Source organism: Trichosurus vulpecula, chromosome 3 (assembly GCF_011100635.1).
Source record: "Trichosurus vulpecula isolate mTriVul1 chromosome 3, mTriVul1.pri, whole genome shotgun sequence".
NCBI lineage: Eukaryota > Metazoa > Chordata > Mammalia > Diprotodontia > Phalangeridae > Trichosurus > Trichosurus vulpecula.
Genome location: NC_050575.1, coordinates 134,351,694 through 134,374,184, shown reverse-complemented (window position 1 = coordinate 134,374,184; position 22,491 = coordinate 134,351,694). Strand labels below are relative to the sequence as shown.

General features: G+C 38.7%; 1 protein-coding gene across 1 annotated transcript; it reads right to left on the bottom strand.

The window, feature by feature from the left end:
- Positions 1-4,745: 4,745 nt before the first annotated feature.
- On the bottom strand, positions 4,746-5,687 carry LOC118842242 (olfactory receptor 6B2-like). The gene has a single exon (XM_036749839.1). It carries the CDS (start codon positions 5,685-5,687, stop codon positions 4,746-4,748), a length of 942 nt encoding a protein of 313 aa, XP_036605734.1.
- Between the last annotated feature and the right edge of the window lie 16,804 nt (positions 5,688-22,491).

Here is a 22,491-nt window from a genome sequence, read left to right as displayed (position 1 = left end):
TGCCAGATCCTGTGTTATCCTGGTTGTTTTTCTACAATATTCTAATTGTTTCTTTCTGGCTGCTTGCAGTATTTTTTCCTTGACCTGGGAGCTCTGGAATTTGATGACAATGTTCCTAGGAGTTTTCTTTTTGGGATCTATTTGAGGAGGCAATCTGTGGATTCTTTCAATTTCTATTTTACCTTCTGGCTCTAGAATATCAGGGCAATTCTCCTTGATAATTTCTTGAAAGATGATATCTAAGCTCTTTTTTTGATCATGGCTTTCAGGTAGTCCAATAATTTTTAAATTATGCCTCCTGGATCTATTTTCTAGGTCAGTGGTTTTTCTAATGAGATATTTCACATTGTCTTCCATTTTTTCATTCCTTTGGTTCTGTTTTATAATATCTTGATTTCTCATCAAGTCACTAGCTTCCACTTGCTCCAAACTCATTTTTAAGGTAGTATTTTCTTCAGTGGTCTTTTGGATCCCCTTTTCCATTTGGGTAATTCTGCCTTTCAAGGCATTCTTCTCCTCATTGGCTTTTTGGAGCTCTTTTGCCATTTGAGTTAGTTTATTTTTTAAAGTGTTGTTTTCTTCAATATTTTTTTCAGTATTTTTTTAGGTGTCCTTTAGGTGTCCTTTGGGAGTCATTGACTTGTTTTTCATGGTTTTCTTGCATCATTATCATTTTCATCCCAATTTTTCCTCTACTTCTCTAACTTGCTTTTCCAACTCCTTTTTGAGCTTTTCCATGGCCTGAGACCAGTTCATGTTTTTCTTGGAGGCTTTTGTTGTAGGCTCTTTGACTTTGTTGACTTCTTTAGGCTGTATGTTTTGGTCTTCTTTGTCACCAAAGAAAGATTCCAAAGTCTGAGACTGAATCTGAGTGCGTTTTCACTGCCTGGCCATGTTCCCAGCCAACTTACTTGACCCTTGAGTTTTTCGTTGGGGTATGACTGCTTGTAGAGCAAAGAGTACTTTGTTCCAAGCTTGAGGGGATGTGCCGTTGATTTCAGAGCTATTTCTATATAGTCAGCTCTGCCACCCCAGCACTCCTCCTTCCTCAAGAACCACCAACCCAGACCTGATGCAAATCTTCAGCAAGCTCTTCACTCTTGCTCTGATCCGCCACTTAATTTCTCCCACCATGTGGGCCTGGGGCCAGAAGTAACTGCAGCTGTAGTTCTGTAGCTGCACCTCCCCCGCTGCCCCTGGGGTGGTGGCCGAACTACCAACTTTGTTGCCCGCAGCTTTTCCCACTAACTTTCTCTGTTGTCTTTGGTGTCTGTGGGTTGAGAAGTCTGGTAACTGCCACAGCTCACTGATTCAAGGTGCTAGGGCCTGTTCTGCCCAGCTCCTGGTCTGGCTGGTTCTGCTTCCTCCCAAGCTGAGCTCTGCTCCCCTCCACTCTGTGCACGATAGACCTCATCCAGTGACCATCCAGGCTGTCCTGGGCTGGATCCCTGCTTCCCTCTGCTATTTTGTGGGTTCTGCCGTTCTAGAATTTGTTCAGAGCCATTTTTTATAGGTTTTTGGAGGGACATGGTGGGGAGCTCACGCGAGTCCCTGCTTTCCAGCTGCCATCTTGGCTCCGCCCCTGGAAGTCTGTTTAATTGATTCTTGATGTCTCATAGAGTTATTAGCTTCCACTTGCCCAATCTCATTGCAATTATTTTCATGAGTTAGCTTTTGTGTTTCCTTTCTGTTTGGCCGAGTCTACTTTTTAAGGAGTTGTTTTCTTTTTCCAAGCTTTTGACTCTTTTTCCATAATTCTCTTACAACACTCTCATTTCTTTTCACAGTTTTTGTTCCTCCTCTCTTATTTGATTTTTTATTTCCTTTTTGAGCTTTTTCATGAGTTCTTGCTGGGCTTGTTTCCAATTCCCATTTGGGGGGTAGGGGTGGGGAGGCTTTGCCCATAGGTGTTTTGACATTGTTGTCCTCTTCTGAGTTTGTGTCTTGATATTCCCTGTCACCATAATCACTTTCTTTGTTCAGAATCTGTTTTTTTTGTTTGTTTTTGGCTCATCTTTTGCAGCCTTTTCCCTTACTTCTAAATTTGAGTTCTGCTTCCAGGGTGGAAGGGGCAATGTACCAGGGGCTACAGGTCCTGGCTGTTTACCTGGTGTTTCACTGGTGTTGCCCTGAGACCCATGGGGTGCCCCTTGTGTCTAATGCTGCACCAAGGGGGTGAGCTGAAGGGTGCTGGTGCTGCTGGAGGCCATAGGAGCCTAGCAGCTTACCTGGTACTAAGCTGAGTTCCATGGAGAGTCAGTCCCACTGCCTGTATTTGCCTATGTGCTGAGGCCCATGGGGTCCTGTCATTGGCATCTACCTATGGGTGGGGTATGGGTGGTGGTGTCTGCCTATTTGCCTGGTTAGGCTGGCTTACATGAGGGGTCCCAGCATTGGTGTATGCCTGTGCCTGGAGCTATGCTGAAGTATGTGGCAGGTCCCCATGCCTGTTTGCCTGGCTCTGCTGAGGCACTTGGGGGGTAGAGGAGTTAGTGTCCCAGTGCTGGTGTGTGCCCCTTGCCTGGCTATGCTGAGTTATATGAAAGGCCCTAATGTTGGCATTTTTCTGCTCTGCTACACTAGGGCTCAAGACTTTCTACTGGCTGGCTGAGGTGGGGCTTGCCTGAATACTTCCTGCCCTGGACTATACTCCCCTTTTTCTGAGAGAGACAGATCTTTCCTGACCCTCCAAGATTTTTTCACTCATCTTTTTGCTGGTTCTGCTGCTTCAGGATTCCTTTTTTCAGTGCTATTTCATGGTTATTTGGAGGTGAATATGGGAGATTTAAGGCAATTTCCTGCTTACTCTGTCATGTTGGCCCCTGGAAGTTACTAATATAACTCTTTTTGGCTATTAAAAATACTTTTTCTCTCTCTTTAAGCATCAAATTGTCTCATGTGAATGGAGCAGTTTCTAAGACAGACGCACTGCATCATACCACCCTAGAAAATCCAAGGAGAATCTAATATTGGAAACACCAATTGATATAGACAACAGCTGAATTATAAAAGGTAAGTTTTACTACATGGGCCCAGTGCTAATTGTTTTGGTGCTGTTATCCAGTGGCCAATTATTCAACTAAAGGGCCTAGTTTGTTTAGTAGAAAGGGGAAGAAGTATCTTCCTACCTGATTTCTTCCTGGCATAACCTAGCTTCTATCTTTGTCTTTTGAATGTTCTACTTGTTTATAATTACACACTTACATGCCTTCTTTATGTAGAGAAGGGAGAAGCCTGGGGGAAGATTGTTCAGTTTTCCTTCAGCATCTAAATCATTTTCTGAAGTTGTAGGGGGCTATGATGGAGTTCTCAGGAAGTCTAAAGAAGGCAGGCCTTGAGAATTAAGTTGTAATCAGTGGTTAATACGCAGCTGCCAATTTGTACTGGAGATTTGGTTAACGAGAGGTATAGAAAATCAGATCAACTTTTAGAGCAGAGGTAGGCTTCTAGCTCCAGATCCTGAGCAACATCCAAAGTACAGGGGAAAACATATTCTCAAATGATTCTTGGAGGTTTCCTCTTTTTGTGTGGAGAGTCCAATCCATATTGTAATATGTGTGTTCTTGTGATGGTTTCAGCAGATTAAAGTTAGATGGGAAGATACAGCAATCTTTTGCTGAGAGCTGAAACTGGTGTATTTTGGAAGGTGTGAGCAGGCAGCTACAACCATGTTCACCCAAGATAGTATGGGGAAACTAGAAGGTTGATGGGATAGGGACAGGGACAGAGACAAGGACAGACACTAAATCTGTGATTTCACTGGTAAGGATAACTCTTAGTTGAAGAAACTCCATCTGCTAATTCAGATTGAAACCATTTTCTGCATATAGTCAGTTTGTAGTCTTAGAGAGTCTTCTAGAGAATTGAGAGAGTAAGGGTCACACAGTCAGTTGTGTGAAGCCAGAATTGTACCTAGATCTTTTTTTATTCCGAAGCCTGCTACTGGTGATATCAAACTTAGATGGGAAAGGATCACTGTAGGCTGAATATTTACTTAGCAAATCACAAATTAACATTATCTATATTATGTTATATTTTTATTTATTTTGTTAAACATTTCCCAATTACATTCAAAAAATTTTTTTTGGAAGGGGTAATGCAGGGCAATTGGGGTTAAGTGACTTGCCCAAGGTCACACAGCTAGTGAATGTGTCAAGTATCTGAGTCCGGATCTGAACTCAGACTTCAGGGCTGGTGCTCTACTCATCGTACCACTTAGCTGCTCCACCCAATTACTTTTTAATCTTGTTCAAGCCACACTCAGCCAGGCTGCTAGTTTGACACCTCTGGACAACATGCTGACTCACTTCGTAATTAGCAAGTTTTAAAACAAACTTGCATGGTGCAGCAAAATAAATTCCTAAATTAGTTATGTCATATGTATGTCACACTTACTAGCTGTGTGAGCCTGGGCAAGTTGTTTTACCTTGTTTGCCTCAGTTTCCTCATCTGTAAAATGAGCTGGAGAAGAAAATGACAAACCACTCTAGTATCTTTGTCAAGAAAATCCCAAATGGGGTCATGAGGAGTCAGACATGACTGAAAAAGGACTGAAAAACAATAGAATTATAACCATCATACTACTACTACTACTACTACTACTACTTCTACTGCTACTACCACCACCACCACCACTTCTACTACTGCTACTACTATTACTATTACTACTAGTTATGTAATATGGTTATAGATGTTTTAGCCATGGTTAAGGTCCTGGGATATTTTATACTCGGTTAGTATAGGGTTCACTTTTCAAGAGTATGAGCTAGGCCCATAGTCTTTTTCAGGAAATTCTTGAATTCTGTATTTCTCAGGCAATAGATCAGAGGATTTACAATTGGGGTTACAACAGTATATATGGCTGAAATCAGTTTGTTGGAACTTCTTTGGTCAATGGCTTGGGATCGGACATACATGAAGATCAAGGCTGTATAGAAAATGATCACAACAATGAGATGAGAAGCACATGTAGAGAAGGCTTTCCAGCGGCCTGTGGATGATGGGATTAGGATGACAGTTGAAGAGATGTAGCCATATGACAGTATAGTGGAAATGAGTGGGAACACCAGGATGATGAATCCCAGGACAAAGTCTACAAGTTCAGCTGTTGAGAAGTCTGTGCAAGCTAGTTTAAGGATAGGCGAGACATCACAGAAAAAGTGGTTAATGACACTAGAACCACAGAATGTGGCATGAGAGATGAAGTAGACCTTGATTATAGAGATGATGAAGGCAGTTGCATAGGAAAAGGCCACCAGCTGCACACATAACTTTGTGGTCATGATTACTCCATACCGGAGTGGGTAACAGATGGCCACATAGCGGTCATAGGCCATGGAGGCCAGAAGGACACACTCAGTGCAGATCAGAGAAATGAAGAAGTATAGTTGGGTCATGCATCCAACAAATGATATGTTTTTTTGCTGAAAGAGAAAACCACTCAGCATCTTGGGAATGATGTCAGACACATACCAAACTTCCAAGAATGACATGTTGCTTAGGAAATAGTACATGGGCTTATGAAGAGAGGTGTTGGCCCAGACAGTGAAGATGATAATGAAGTTTTCCATCAAGACAAAGAGATAAACAAAAAGGAAGAGAAGAAAAAGCAGATACTGGAGCCATGGGGCTGTGGGGAATCCTAGGAGAATGAATTCACTGATGTTGCTGATGTTTTTTCCCCTCATTCTGCTTCATTGAGGGTTCTAGATCTGGAAAATAAAAATCATTATACACAATGTGGAATACTGAAGGTCAGGTGGTCAGAAGAGAGAGTCAATGAGAAACCCTCTGCTATGCTTTGTTCTTGGTATTAAAGTCCAAATACCTGGGTGATATGATCAGGTGGGAAGAACTTCCCCTTATCCAGGGATTTCCTTCTTTATTGGCAGATGTTATTCCTGCCTTCAATACTGTATGCTAGTATTATCTCATTAACCCCCGAAAGATGGTGTATTGCAGTTTGCCCATCAGTGGATGCCAGACATCACAGAGTTTCAACAGCAAGTGGTCCAAATTTCCAAAATAATCAGCCTCTCTACAGGAAATATCTGAGACACTGAAAGGTACAAATTCTTGCCTGAGACAGTGTTTGAAGCAAGTGGCCTGGGCCCCATAAAGTATGCAGAATTCCTCAGATAAATATTTTTTAATTTTATTTTTAATTTATGGAATAAAACAGGCATTTCCATAACATAGTGAAATAAAAAGATGATTGTACATGAAACTGAAAATCTACTATGCACAACTTGATACTCCTTTCAAATATATGACAAAATTATCATGTAAATTTCTTTTTTTACTTCCCAACGCTGCTAGCTCCATACCCTAGAGATGGCTATCATTAGACACAAATAGTGTGTGTGTGTGCGTGTGTGTGTGTAAAATTATTCTACACATATTTCTATTTATCAATTCTTTCACTGGATGCAGATACTATCTTCCTTCATAGGTCTTTTGTAGTTAATTTGGATATTTATAGTAGCCAAAATGACTTGGTCACTCAAAATTTTTTTAAAACTATATTGCTGTTACTGTATACAATGTTTTCTTAGTTCTACTAATTTTGCTCTATATTATTTCATGCAAATCTTTCCATGTTTTTCTAAAATAATTGAGCTCATCATTTCTTATAGCACAGTAGTATTCTATCACAGTCATATACTACAACTTGTTCAGCCATTCCTCAGTTGATGGGCATCCCTGCAATTTCGAGTTCTTTGCTGCCACAAAGACAGCTGCTATAAATATTTTAGAACATATAGGTTTTGTTTTCCTTTTTCCCTAATCATCTTTGGAAATAGACCAAATAGTGGTATTGCTGGGTGAAAGGGTATAGGTAGTTTAATAACTCTTTGGGCATAATTCCAGATTGCTCTCCAAAATAGTTGGATCATTTTACAATTCCACCAACAATGAATTAGTGTCCCAATTTTTCTACATCTTTTCCAACATTTGTCACTTTACCCTTCTATCATTTTAGCCAATCTGGTAGGTGTAAAATGATATTTCAAGGTTGTTTTTATCTGCATTTCTCTAATCAATAATGATTTAGAGCATTTCCCCTCTACAATTATAAATTGTTTTGATTTCTTCATTGGAAAACTGACTGTTCATGTCCTTTAACCATTTATCAATTGGGGAATGACTTGTATTCTTATAGATTTGACAAAGTCCTCTATATATTTTAGATATTAGGCTTTTATCTGATTAACTGTTTATAAAATTCCTCCCACCCCCAGTTTTGTGCTTTCCTTCTAATTTTGGCCATATTTGTTTTATTTGTAGAAGCCCTTTTAAACTTAGTGCGTGAACTGAGGTGGCACAGTGGATAGAGTGCAAGGCCTGGAATCAGGAAGGCTCATTTTCCTGAATTCAAATCTGGCCTCAGATACTTACTAGCTGTGTGACCCTGGGCAAATCACTTAATCCTGTTTGTCTCAGTTTCCTCATCTGTAAAATGAGCTGGGGAAGGGAATGGCAAACCACTCCAGTATCTCTGCCAAGAAAACCTCAAATGAAGTCACAAAGGGTCAGACATGACTGAACAACAACAACAGCAAGCTGGCAAGGAATACTTAAGAACAACTAGAAGGTTTTAGAAAAACCCTCACATTGGGAAAAAAGGAGAATCAGGGAAAAGACAGGAGTATTGCTTGGTGAAGATGTGCTGTCACAATGGGTGATGGAGATAAGGCCAAACTAATCAACCTATTTTATTGCTGTTTTCTTTAATAAGTTGAATAATCTTTTTATTATAATAAAGTATAGAATAATGAATAAAAATGTTCAACAGGAAGTTGACCCCCAAGATAAGTAATAAAAGTAGAAAAAGCATTAAAATTAGAGTCAGAAGAACGGGATTCAAGTCTCGGTGCTGATACTGTTTGATGTGTTTGTTGTTCATATGTGTCTGATTCTTCATGACACCATTTGGGAACTTGGCAAAGATACTCGAGTAGTTTGCCATTTCCTTCTCCAGCTCATTTTACAGATGAGGAAACTGAGGCAAATAGGGTTACGTGACTGGTCCAGGGTCATGCAGCTAGTAAGTGTCTGAGGGCAGATTTGAACTCAGGAAATTCACTGCACCATATTTAAGCTCCCTCTAAGCCCCAGTTTTCACCTCTGTAAAACAGATATAAAATGTAATACCTGCCTCATAGGGTTGTTGTGAAGCAAAAACAAAAAACACCCCTTAGTTCTACATAAATATAAAAATTACCTATAACCAAAAGTTCAGGAGTCTGTGGAACAGCTAGTGAGCCGGGCAGGGGGAGGTTCTGCTCCAAGCCACTATTAGATGGGAAAGACAGCATGAGAGCAGCCTTATATTAAGGCTCTCAGGGCTTATCCTTTCTACTGGTGATTCTCTTGGCTGTATTCCTGCCTGTTAACCTGATCCATGCACGATCCCCTGCTGTTCCCTGCTCTGACTCTGGATTCCTGTGCTCTTGAGCTCACTCTCCATTTTATACCCTCTCTCCCCATTCTTTTACTGAGTAGACTGCAGATGTTATCCCACTCTAAATCGCTCCCTTCGTTCAGAGAGTTTAGAGTTCTTAATTCTGAACAGTTAGGCTCAGTAAGGAGAGCCTGGCAGAAAGTACGAGACACAATCCTTGTCCTCAGAGTTCTTATGATATACTTGGAAGAACTGTGTTCAGAAAAAAAAGAAATAATTAAAGACAAATATCAGAAAGCATATCTTAGATTGTATTTGTGCTGTTAACAATAGCAACAACTAGAATTTCTGTAACGCCTATTACGTGCCAGTCACTGTGGTAAGTGATTTACAAATATTGTGTCATTTGATCCTCACAATGACTCTGGGAAGTAGGTGCTATTATTACCCTCATTTTACAGATGAGGAAACTGAGGCAGACAGAAATCAAGTGACTTGCCCAGGTGCATACAGCTAGTAAATGTATGAGGCCAGATTTAAACTCAGGTCTTCCTGACTCTAGGCCCAAAACTCTATCCACTACATTACCAGCTACCTATAAAAACTGAGATTTTCACCTTCTGGATGCAACACGAAAGAGCTCCTGTTAGAAAGAGCAGCAAAAATAAAATTTATTTTTCAAAGGAAGGAACATCTGCTATCATAGTTGACTTAGTTTAAAGAAGTAAGATTTTATACTTTGGTTACAGGAGACTATGCCACAAAAAATTGGGTAAGCTTAGGGCTCTTCTGTGAAACATGAGTTTAAAATTCAAACACTATTGTGAATTTTCCAAGTATATTTTCATTTATTCATGGACATCAAGTGATTTTAATTCAACAGAAATACAATTAGTCTTAAAAATGAAAAAGATCTTAATTGATGAATTTATTCTGGCTGTTGATTGACCCATGGAAGAGGAATGACCTGTCTCCTTTGTTCAAGTGGGTGGAATTGTGGGAAGATGAATGAACCTCTAAAAGAGTATATGGGCAAAGAGAATTAGTTTGCTGAAAGGTTCTGCAGTTAGAACCCAGGGCAAGTCAGTGATTCAGTTGCTCTAGTTGAGTGGCTTACAAACTTAATTAAGCTTGATCGGCACCTGACTGTCCATGATCCCCCTCCACAAAAGTTTGGACAAGTGTCTACAACCCTCTGAAGAGGCCAGTTCCAGTTTTAGATAGACCTAAATAGGAAGTTGCTTCTTATATCAAGCTATGTAGAATATGCATAATCTAGATTCTGTAAGACAAACTTCAAATATTTAAAGATTTTTGTCAACTATTCTCTCTTCCTTCCAGTCATAATGGGAGAAGTGGTTCTCTTGATGGCAAATGTTAAACATATTCTCATCCCTTTCCAAGCTAGAACCTTTCTCTCCCTGTCAGTCCCTCTAATGAAGAGCAAAATCTCTAATCAGCACATCAATCAGCTTCAGTAAATAGGTGCTCAAGTTCACAAATTTAGAGCTAGAAGGGACCTCAGAGGCCAAGGTACTGATGAAGAAACTGCAGCCGAGGAAGGTTAAGTGGTTTGCCCAAAGTCACACAAGTAAAAAGTGGCAGAGCCTGGATTTAAACTCAAATCCTTTAACTGCAGATTAAGTGATTTCCCTTACTAGACTATGTTGTCATTCCTCCCCTCCCCACGTTGAACTGTAAATCTCTCTAGATTAGAGTCTTTTATCTATCTTTGTGTCCCAGGTTCCCACCTCAGGGCTTTCCAAATAGTATGCACTTAATACAAGTTTCTTTTTTATTTCAATTTGAATTTGTTGCAGAAAGAATTAAGAAAAGTAGGTGCTATTTAACTGAGTGAGAGAGCAAGAGTATTTGGCAGAAGGGGAAAACGGGGAGGAAATAGTAGGAAAGGAAAATCCCCTCCAGTAGAAGGTAAAGGTGAAGACTATACTGTTTTTGCCTCTGTATTTCAAGTGCCTGGCACTGTGCCTGGAACATTGTGGAAGTTCATATGTGTTTGTTGAATGGAATGGAATTAAACAGTAATAGACTAGGAGCAAGAGGAAGGAAGAAAAGAAGGGGAGGGATAATCAAGCTAAGGAGGGAGGGTGCGATGAAGGAAAGGAAGGAGGGGAAAGATCAGAGGAAAGAAGAGAGACAGTAAAGGGATGGGAAAGGGAGACAAAGAGGGACAGTGAAAAAGGAGTTGATGGATTGGGAAGAGGGAGAAAGAGAGACTGAGGAGAGAATAGGGGGGTGAGGAAAGAATGTGGTGGCATATAATAATGAAATAATTTGATATTCTCCACTGAATCCCTGTCACTGTTCTTCCTTCCCTGAATCTTCCAAACAGATTCCACCCTCCACCCCCTTCAATATCGATTCCAGGTTTTTCCTGCTTTTCATCTTTTAGTCTCATTCAGAGTCATCCCCTTCCCCTCCTTATAATGAGACATGCAAGGGACTGGAAAAATTAAGTGTCTCCCAGAGATTCTATTTCCTCCCCTATGGTCCTAGAAACCTTCTTTCTTTCCTCTTTCTAAAGCCCAAGGGCCTCTCAAGAGGCAAATTAGGGTTATTTCTATAAATACCATACTAAATGACATGAATGGGAGGTGGCCAGTACAGCGGGAAAAGGATTGGAATAAGAAAATAGAGGATTTTGAACGAAATCCTATCACAACTTCTATGACCATAGCCAAGCTCCTTAACCTCTTGGAATCTGTTTCTTAGTTGGTAAAATGAAGAGATTAGCTTAAGGATCCCACTAGTTCCTTCCAGCTCTAAATCTGTCATCTTGATACTTTACTTATTGAAGCAAGATCAGAAGTCTCTGAGGGTTGCCCAATACAGAAATTATCTGTAATGTCCATTTCCGCTAAAGCCTCCAAGTTATAACAGACAGTTCTCTAAACTTCCCTGTTCTTGTTGAGGGCACCATCATTCTTCTGGTCACCTAAGTTGGAAGTACAAGAATCATCTTCAACTCTTCCTTCTCCCTGGCACTCCAGCACTGATCAATTGCCAGATCTTGCCATTCTATCTCCACAACATCTCTCACATCTCTTCCCTTCTCTCCACTCACCCCCACCTCCATCACCTTTCACTTGGTCTATTACAAAAAACTCATAATTGGTCTCACTGATTCTAGTCTTTTCCTTCTCCAAAACAGTGTCCTAATAAACTTATAAAATAATTTTCCTCAAGCAGAGCTATGATCATGTCACTCTTTTGCCCGAGAATCCTGTCATTCCCTTTTGTCTCCAGGACAAAATACAAAACACCTTTAATGCCCCTCACAGTCTGGTTCTATCCTTTTTTTCTAGACTTATTTTGATATCACTCCTCTTCTACTTTGCACTTCAAACTCACTCAACTGTTTGCTGTTACTCAAACTTGGCATTCCATCCTCTGCATCTCTGCCTTTCCACTGGTTGGGCCTCATTCTTGGAATGTCCTTCCTCCTCCTCACTATCTCTTAGAATTCCCAGCTTACTTCAAGGTATAGATCGTGTGCCCCTCCTACAGAAAGCCTTTCAGAATCCCCCTGATTGTCAGTAGTACTTTTTCTCTCTCCTCAGATTAACTTTTATTCACTCGTCTATTACGTGTTTTATTCCTCAGTAGAATAAAACTTTTTGAAGCAGGGATTATTTGTCAGCTTTGCTTTTATATCCTCATTACCTAGCACAGTACCTTTCATAGATGAGGCATTGATAAATGCTTTTTGAAGTAATTTGGATAGAATCCTAAGTTCCTGAAGCTTATTGAAAGTAAATTATTCAAGGGTCTTTGATTTGCCTCAAGAAAATGGCAAAGACCATAGGGTCGGGGAGAGAAACCCTGTCAACTGTCTATTGTTTCTCTGTCCTTTAGTGTAAACATCTTCCATATAGCAACTTTATTGCAGACTGCCTGTACACAAGATTAAATATATATTTTCTTAAATAAAAATATATTTAAAATTAAATATAGACATCTAAGAATAAATAAATTTAAAAATTAAATAGAAATATTTATTTACTTAAATGCAGGTACGTATTTATTTAAGCATAAGCATGCTTAAAATTAAATATAAAATAATCTTTATTTAAATATATTTAACATTAAATATAAATACATTTAAAATGTAATATGAATTTAAGCATAATGTAATTAAATGTAAATATACATTTTATAGGTTAAATACAAGCTATCTGTCTATCTATCTAATTAAATACCCCTCCCCCCATGAAGGGCATTATTATTTAGGGTGGGCATATATACTGTTCTTGAGTACAGGAAATAGACAATAGTGTTTCTGGAATAGAAATGCAGTGAGTGAATTTTCAGTCATTGAGCCAGTATAAAGTTTCAGTGAATGATTTTTCCCATGATTTTGAATGATAAAGGAAAGATTTTGGTAAGGTTAGAGAATAACGTTAGGAGAACAGGATGGGATATTACCTGTGAGACTCTATGTGAACTTGTTTGTGATATCTGCCTAACACATCCAGTGCTCCTCTCTTCACCCTGACTCAGTTTGAGATACAACTCTACCTGATTCCTGGGAGGCTATCTGATCTTGCTTGCTTCTTAAAAGTTTGGTTGTCTTTTACAGATGCCTGACAGGTAGTATGACCTAGCCCGAACATGACCCCTAGAGTGAAGGAAACAAGAAAAGTTTGCCAAATTACGGCCAATTAGCTTTAGCCATTGCTAAAGAAGATGCTTTTTCTATTGGAGTTTGAGGACTCTTTAAGGCCCAATTCCCCAGGCTCCCCAGATGTGACCCTGCCAAGCTGCCAATTAGAACAGAAATGTTATGACCCCAATTAGGCTATTCCATCAGGAGTCTCTGGGAGTTGGAGCAAGACATTATATTGTCTTGGAGGCAGGCACAACAGGGTATTTTGGAATTTCTTTTTTTTCTTTTTTTAAAAATTAATTTATTTAATATATTTAGTTTTCAGCATTGATTTTCACGAGTTTGAATTACAAATTTTCTCCCCATTTCTACCCTCCTGCCCACTCCAAGATGGTATATATTCTGGTTGCCCTGTTCCCCAATCAGCCCTCCCTTCTGTCACCCCACTCCCCTCCCATCCCCTTTTCCCTTCCTTTCTTGTAGGGCAAGATAAATTTCTACACCCCATTGCCTGTGTATCTTATTTTCTAGTTGCATGCAAAAACCTTTTTTTTTTTGAACATCTGTTTTTAAAACTTTGAGTTCCAAATTCTCTCCCCTCTTCCCTTCCCACCCACCTTCCCTAAGAAGTCAAGCAATTCAACATAGGCCATATGCGTATCATTATATAAAACCCTTCCACAATACTCATGTTTTGAAAGACTAACTATATTTTGCTCCTTCCTAACCTATCCCCCTTTATTGAATTTTCTCCCTTGACCCTGTCCCTTTTCGAAAGTGTTTGTTTTTGATTACCTCCTCCCCCATCTGCCTTCCCTTCTATCATCCCCCCTTTTTTATCTTCTTCCTCCTTCTTTCCTGTGGGGTAAGATACCCAATTGAGTGTGTATGGTATTCCCTCCTCAGGTCAAATCTGATGAGAGCAAGATTCACTCATTCCCCCTCACCTGCCTTCTCTTCCCTTCCTACAGAACTGCTTTTTCTTGCCACTTTTATGCAAGATAATTTACCCCATTCTATCTCTCCCTTTCTCCCTCTCTCAATATATTCCTCTCTCATCCCTTAATTTGATTTTATTTCTTTTAGATATCATCCCTTCATATTCAACTCACCCTGTGCCCTCTCTCTCTCTCTCTCTCTCTCTCTCTCTCTCTCTCTATATATATATATATATACACACACACATACATATATACATACATACACATGCACACACACATACATATACATACATACATGCACACATATATTGTATACACACACACACACACACACACACACATATATATATATATACACACATATATATGTATGCATATTTCCTTCAGCTACCCTAATACTGAGGTCTCATGAATCATACACATCATCTTTCCATGTAGGAATGTAAACAAAACAGGTCAACTTTAGTAAGTCCCTTGCGACTTCTTTTTCTTGTTCTTTTTCTTGATTACCTTTTCATGCTTCTCTTGATTCTTGTGTTTGAAAGTCAAATTCTCTATTCAGCTGTGGTCTTTTCACTGAGAAAGCTTGAAAGTCCTCTATTTTATTGAAAATCCATATTTTGCCTTGGCGTATGATACTCAGTTTTTCTGGGTAGGTGATTCTTGGTTTTAATCCTACCTCCACTGGCCTCCAGAATATCATATTCCAAGCCCTTCAGTCCCTTAATGTAGAAGCTGCTAGATCTTGGATTATTCTGATTGTGTTTCCACAGTACTCAAATTGTTTCTTTCTGGCTGCTTGCAGTACTTTCTTCTTAACCTGGGAATTATGGAATTTGGTGACAATATTCCTAGGAGATTTCTTTTTGGGATCTAGTTGAGAAAGCGATCTGTGGATTCTTCAATTTCTATTTTGCCCTGTGGCTCTAGAATATCAGGGCAGTTCTCCTAGATAATTTCTTGAAAGATGATATCTAGGCTCTTTTTTTGATCGTGGCTCTCAGGTAGTCCACTAATTTTTAAATTATCTCTCCTGGATCTATTTTCCAGGTCAGTGGTTTTTCTAATGAGATATTTGACATTATCTTCCACTTTTTCATTCCTTTGGTTCTGTTTGATAATATCTTGATTTCTCATCAAGTCACTAGCTTCCACTTGCTCCAATCTAATTTTTAAGGTAGTATTTTCTTCAGTGGTCTTTTGGACCTCCTTTTCCATTTGGCTAATTCTGCCTTTCAAGGCATTCTTCTCCTCGTTGGATTTTTGGAGCTCTTTTGCCATTTGAGTTAGTTTATTTTTTAAGGTGTTGTTTTCTTCAGTATTTTTTTCAGTATTTTTTTGGGTGTCCTTTAGCAAGTCATTGACTTGTTTTTCATGGTTTTCTTGCATCCTTCTCATTTCTCTTCCCAATTTTTCCTCTACTTCTCTAACTTGCTTTTCCAAATCCTTTTTGAGGTCTTCCATGGCCTGAGACCAGTTCATGTTTTTCTTGGAGGCTTTTGTTGTAGGCTCTATGACTTTGTTGACTTCTTCTGTCTGTATGTTTTGGTCTTCTTTGTCACCAAAGAAAGATTCCAAAGTCTGAGACTTAATCTGAGTGCGTTTTCACTGCCTGGCCATGTTCCCAGCCAACTTACTTGACCCTTGAGTTTTCTGTCAGGATATGACTGCTTGTAGAGTAAAGAGTACTTTGTTCCAAGCTTGAGGGGGTGCACTGTTGTTTTCAGAGCTACCACAGCCAGCTCTACCACACCAGCACTCCTCCTTCCCCAGGAACCCCCAACCTGGACTGGACTCAGATCTTCAGCAGGCTCTTCACTCTTGCTCTGATCCGCCACTTAATTCCTCCCACCAGGTGGGCCTGGGGCCAGCAGCAACTGCAGCTCTAGTTCTGTAGCTGCCCCACCTCTGCTGCTCCTGGGGCAGTGGCTGAACTGGGAACTCTATCACCTTGTCCCCAGCAGCTTTTCCTGCTAACCTTCTCTGTTGTCTTTGGTGTTTGTGGGTTGAGAAGTCTGGCAACTGCCACAGCTCACTGATTCAGGGCAGTAGGGCCCACTCCACCAGGCTCCTGGTCTGGTTGGTCTGCAGGGCCCACAATGGGCTCTGTTCTGCTCCACTTCCAGCTCCATGCACGATAGACTTCACCCAGCAACCATCCAGGTTGTCCTGGATTGGAGCCCTGCTTCCCTCTGCTATTTTGTGGGTTCTGCAGTTCTAGAATTGGTTCAGAGCCATTTTTTATAGGTTTTTGGAAGGACGTGGCTGGGAGCTCACACTAGTCCCTGCTTTCCAGCAGCCTTCTTGGGTCCGCCCCTCCGTATTTTGGAATTTCTTGTCCTATAGAGCCTCAGTGGTTACCTTTCTGGCTATCTCAATGCCTCCAGTCCAAACATATGGTCTACACTGTCCCATTTGAGTTTCATTTCTATTCAGCCTCTAGAGCCTAGAGGTGAGGTGGGGAACCTGCAGCCTCAAGGTCAAGTTTTACAGAACAAATCCTTTTATTAAGGGGATTTGTCTTGTGAAGTTTGGATTCAGTCAAGTGGCTTTACTTGAAGACCTAGAAGGTAACATATGGCCTCAAGGCCATAGGTTCTTCATCCCCTTTTAGGCCAACCCCATTCCAAAGGAGGAGATGTCAATCTTCTGTTACTACTTTTTCCATATCTTCACTGAATGGCAAGAGTGGTAAAGTCAGTCAGTCAATAGCATTTATTAAGAGCCTACTATATGTCAGGCATTGTGTTATGCACTGGGAACAAAAAGACAAAATAGACATTCCCTGCTCTCAAGGAGCTGATAGGCTAATAGGAGAGACAACATGTAAGTACCTATTTTCAAACAAGAAATATGCAGAAAAAATTAGAGACATTCAATAGAAGAAAGACATTAGCATTAAGGGGGGCCAAGAAAGGATTCTTATAAAAGATAGGATTGAAGCTAGAGTTTAAAGGAAGTCAGCAAAACCAGGGATATCAAATAAGGATGGAGAGGATTCCAGGTACAAGGACCAGCCAGTGAAAATGCCCAGAGTCTAGAGTTGGTGTCTTGTGCTAGGAACTGCAAGGAGGACAGTGTCTCTGGATCACTGTGTACATGGTAGTGGTGGTGGAGTAAGGTGTAAGAATACTGGGAAGGTAGGAGGGGTTCAGGTTATGAAGCATTTTGAATGCCAAGCAGGATTTTTTTATTTGATTCTGAAGGTCATTGGGAGCCACTGGAGTTTATTAATTGAAGTGTGTGACATGGTCAAATCTGGGCTTTAAGAAGGTTAATTTGCCAGCTGAGTGGATGATGGGCTAGAGCAATGCTTATTTTAAAGGGTCATGAGTGGAAAAAGTTTAAGAAGCACTAGACTAGAGTGTGAAGGGGCTTGACACAGGGAGACCAACTAGCAAACCCCTGCAATAATCCAGCTGTGAGATGATGAGGGTACTCACAAAGTGGTTGCAGTTTCAGAGAAGAGAAGAGGGCATATGTGAGAGATGTTGTAAGATAAAATTGACAGGACTTTGAAACAGCTTGGATATAAGGGATGAGAGAGAGTGAGGAGTTGAGGATGACACCTGGGTGTTTGAGTGAGAAACTGGAAGTGACAATGGGAAGCAGGGAATATTCTAATTCCCCCACCTCAAGCAGTGAGTCATAGGAAATGAATGAAAGTACATTCATTTCTGGAAAGGGCAGCTGGAAAGGAAGGCTGCATTGTTAGGAAGGAGACAGATCTCAGTGAGATCCAGAAGCTAGAAGAAGATGGAAAAAAAGGTTTTTTTTTTTCAAACCTATGGACTAATTATCCTAGAGAGTACAGTGGAAAGACTGGGTAATATTAGAGTGAGATATTGTGGTGGTTAGGTTGAGGCAAATGGAAACAAGGGATCAGGCAGTGTGGAATGGGGCCCGAAGGATTTCTACTTGGGGCTCACGGATTTGGTTAGTCCCATGCTCATTTAAACTAAGAAAAAGAAGGAAGAAATCTGGATATGTCAGGGAAACACACTAGGATCATAGGTTTAGAACTGGTAGGGCCCTTCGAAGTAATAGTCCAACCCCCTCATTCTATAGATGAGGAGACCAAGGACAAGATCATTTATATCTTTATTTTTATTTTACCAAGATTTCATTTTTTAAATTAAATATTGATGTATTTTATTTTGACACAAAGTGGACCTAACGAAACTCAAATCAACCTCCCTTGAAAGTAAAGTTCCTGAAAAATTCATTTATTGTTAAAAGAAAGAAAGGATGTTACTTTTGACTTTGACATTATACTTTAGATTTTAGTAAAGCATTTGGAAAGTCTTTCGTGGTGTCTTTGTGGACAAAATGGAGAGACATCTTTCTCCACTGGGAAGCTGGCAGTGTTCCATAGCTTGATCACCCTGAAGGAGAAAAATAAAAGAGATTGACTTGGTTGGTTAACCTCTGTTGTAGGCATACAGGGTTCTGGCTCATCAGCTGTGAGAAATTGCCTGAGACAGAGCTGATTGTGCATCCTCAGAAGGATAGTGCTCTCATTGGCAAGTGCTTTTTTATAGTCTTAAAAGTAAGTTGGTTGGTAAAATCTCTGTGTACCCACATTGGTTTCTTTAGAAAACTCTCCTTTTGCTTCAATTGTGGAATTATTTCTATTTGTTTCTTCTAAATTTCATTCTTGAGAAGTACCCATTCTTCTTTTTAAAATTTTTAAAAATTTTATTCTGAACTTAAGAAATAAAATAAGCATTTCCATGACATAAAAGAATAGAAAAAAAGATGATTGTACATGAAACTCCCAATCTGTTATATACAACATGCTATTCCTTTTAAATATATAACTTTAAAAATGTAACTTTATTTTTTCCCCTTTTTTCTTCCCCTCAATCCTAGAGATGTTTACTATTAGACACAAAGATGCACACATATGTAATACCATTCTATACATACTTCTATTTATCAGTTCTTTCTCTGGATGCTGGTAGCATCTTCCTTCATATGTCCTTTGTAGTTGATTTAACTATTTATAATAGACAGAATGACTTAACCACTCAAAGGTGTTCTTAAAACAATATTCTTGTTACTGTATTGTGAAACCTATGATCCCATCTCACTAAAAGTGTTGACAATCAGGTGTGAGGAAGAAAACACCTAGGAAGCCTGGACAAAGCAAAACAATGGGTACAGCAGAGAAATTGTCTTGTCAGCTGTTTCCACAACTTAATTAGATTCCTAAAGCACCCATATTATGTGTGAATGTAACTGCAAGGCATGTTGCCCCCACCTTAGCAAAATAATTCCTTTCTTAATATAAAGAAGCATTAAGTATCATAGTCATACCCACTAGTTACACCCACTAGGTATAAGTTTCATATAGATAAGCTTAGGTGGCCCCAAGGCTCTGCTTGAACTCACCCTGCTGTTCACCTGAGATAAACCTCCAGCCCCTCCTCTTACACATATCTACACCCTTCTAAAAATTATATAAAATCCCATAATTTTGTTCACTGGTTAGCCAGCCTTAGCCACAGCAGACCAGCCAGCTTGGTTCTAAGGTTGACTCACTAGAGGGATGCAGGAGCAGGTTTTTTTTTTTTGGGTGATATGTAGGAGTGCTGATGATTTATGTGTATTTGCTTTATATTCTGCTACTTTGCCAGTACATACTTGCCAGTATGTACTCTTGTACTTGAGGAAAGCTCCTGGTAGACCTCTCCCATCTGTCTTGCCCAGCACCATCCCTGGCCCTAGGCAAATACACCTGCCTTTACAATCAACATCATGTATTGTGTATCATTTCTGACTGGACCCAAGTAATTCATAGCAGCTGCACTTCATTTCAAGTTTGACAGTATACAATGTTCTTTTGTTTCTACTCATTTTGCTCTTCATTATTTCATGCAAGTCTATCCACATTTTTCTAAGATCATTGAGCTCATCATTTCTTATAGCACAGCAGTATTCCATCACAAACATATACCACAACTTGTTCAGCCATTGCCTAATTGACAGGCACCCTTGCAATTCCCAGTTCTTTGCCATCACAAAGAGAGCTGCTATACATATTTTAGAACATATAGGTTCTTTTCCTTTGTTTCTGATCTTCCTGGGAAACAGATGTAGTAGTGGTATTGCTGGATCAAAGGGTACAGGCAGTTTAGTAATTCCTTGAGCATAATTCCATATTGTTTCCAAAATGGTTGGATCAATTCACAGTTACACCAATAGTGAATTAGTGTCCCAATTTTTTCATACCTCCTCCAACATTTGTCACTTTCACCTTTAATCATCTTAGCCAATCTGATAGGTTCTTTCACCTTGCATTTCTCTAATTAATAATGATGTAGAGCATTTTTCCATATGACTATAAATTGTTTTGATTTCTTCATCAGAAAAGTGCCTATTCACATTGTTTGACCATTTATCAATTGGGGAATGACTCATCCTCATAAATTCAACAAAGTTCTTTGTATTTTTGAGATGTGAGATCCTTTATCTGAGAATTTGTCTATAAAATTCCCTCCCACCAATTTTCTGCTTTCCTTCTGATTTTGACTACATTTTTTGTACAAAACCTTTTTAATTTAGTGTAATCAAAATTATCCATTTTATACCTCACATTGCTCTCTATCTCTTATTTATTCATAAAATGTTCACCTATCCATAAGTCTTACAGGTAATATATTTCACGTTCTTCAAATCTTCCTGTAATCTCTCTCTATATGTCATGTATCCATTTTGTTCTGATCTTGGTAAATGGTGTAAGATATTGGTCTATGTCCAATTACTGCCAGGCTGTTTTCCAGTTTTCCAATTTTTTAAACCAAATAATGAATTCTTATCCCCAAATCTTAAGTCTTTTTACACTTGTCAAATACAAGGTTATTATGTTTATTTATTACTGTAAATTGCATGTATACTCTATTCCATTGATCTACCTTTCTATTTCTTAACCAGTACCAAATAGTTTTGATAATTACTGCTTGAAATCTGGTACCGCTAAACCTCTTTCTTTTATATATTTTTTTTCCTTTGGTTCCTTTAATATTCTTGACTTTTTGTTCTTCTAAATGAATTTTGTTATTGTTTTTTTCTAATTCAGGAAAATAATTACTTGGCAATTTAATTGAGATGCCATTGAATGTATAAATTAGTTAAGGTAAAATCGTCATTTTTATTATATTGGTCCCTGCCTGCTCATGAACAATGAATATTTCTCCAATTATTTTAATCTGACTTTATTTGTATAAAAAGTTTTTATAATTTTATTCATATAGTTCCTGAATTCATTTTGGTGGGTATACCCCCAGGTATTTTATACTGTCTGGAGTTATTTTAAATAGGATATCTTTTACTATCTTTTCTTGCAGGTTTTTTTTTGTGCTATGTAGGAGTGCTGATGTATGTGGATTTACTTTATATCCTGCTACTTTGCTAAAACTATTGTTTTGACCAACTTTTTAGGTGAGATTTTGGGATTTTCCAAGTATATCTTAACATCCCCAGCAAAAAGAGATACTTTTATTACATCATTCCCTATTCTGATTCCTTCTATTTTTTCTTCTCTTACTACTATTGCTTGGATTTCCGATACAGTATTGAATAATACAGTATTGACAGTGAGCACCCTCATTTCACACCTGATCTTACTGGGAAGGCCTCCAGCTTATCCTCATTACAAATAATGCTTGCCGATGGTTTTAGGTAAATCATTTTTATCAATTTAAGTAAAAATCCATTTATATCTATACTTTTAAACATTTTTTTAATACAAGTGAGTGTTGTACTTTATCAAAAGCTTTTTCTGCATCTATCGATATAATCATATGATTTTTGTTATTTTTATTATTGAAGCCAAATTAAATTATAATTATAATTCATATTATGAGTTTTCCTTCTGTTAACCAATCCCTGCATTTCTGGTATTAATCTTGCCTGGTCATAATGTGTAAACTTTGTAAAATATTGTAATCTTTTTAGGGAGCAATTTATTTAGGATCTTTGCTTTCATGTTCATTAACGAAATTAGTCTGTAATTTTTTTCTCTTTTTTAAATCTTTCTGATTTAGATATCAATATCATAGTTGTTTAATACAGGAGTTTTATAGGATCCCTTCTTTGCTTATTATTCCAAATTATTGATTTGATATCGGAATTGGTTGATGTTTAAATGTTTGATAAAATATACTTTTAATTCCATCTGGTCCTGGTGCTTTTCTCTTAGGAAGCTCATTCATGGCCTGTTCAATTTCTTTTTCTAAAATAGGTATTTTGAGAAATTCTATTTCTTCTTCTTCAAATCTAAGTAATTTTTATTTTTGTAAATATTCTTCCACTTTACTTAAATTGTTAAATTTATTGGTATATTGTTATGTTAAATAAATCCTTATAATTGCTTTAATTTCATCTTTGTTAGTGGTATATTCACTCTTTTCATTTTCAATACTAGTGATTTGGTTTTCTTCTCTTTTAAATCAAATTAACCAAATAGTTTATCTATTTTATTGTTTTTTTTCATAAAACCAACTTTTCCTTTTATT

Excerpts from the sequence above, each read along its gene's own strand:
- LOC118842242 (XM_036749839.1), bottom strand. The coding sequence starts at position 5,687 with ATGAGGGGAAAAAACATCAGCAACATCAGTGAATTCATTCTCCTAGGA.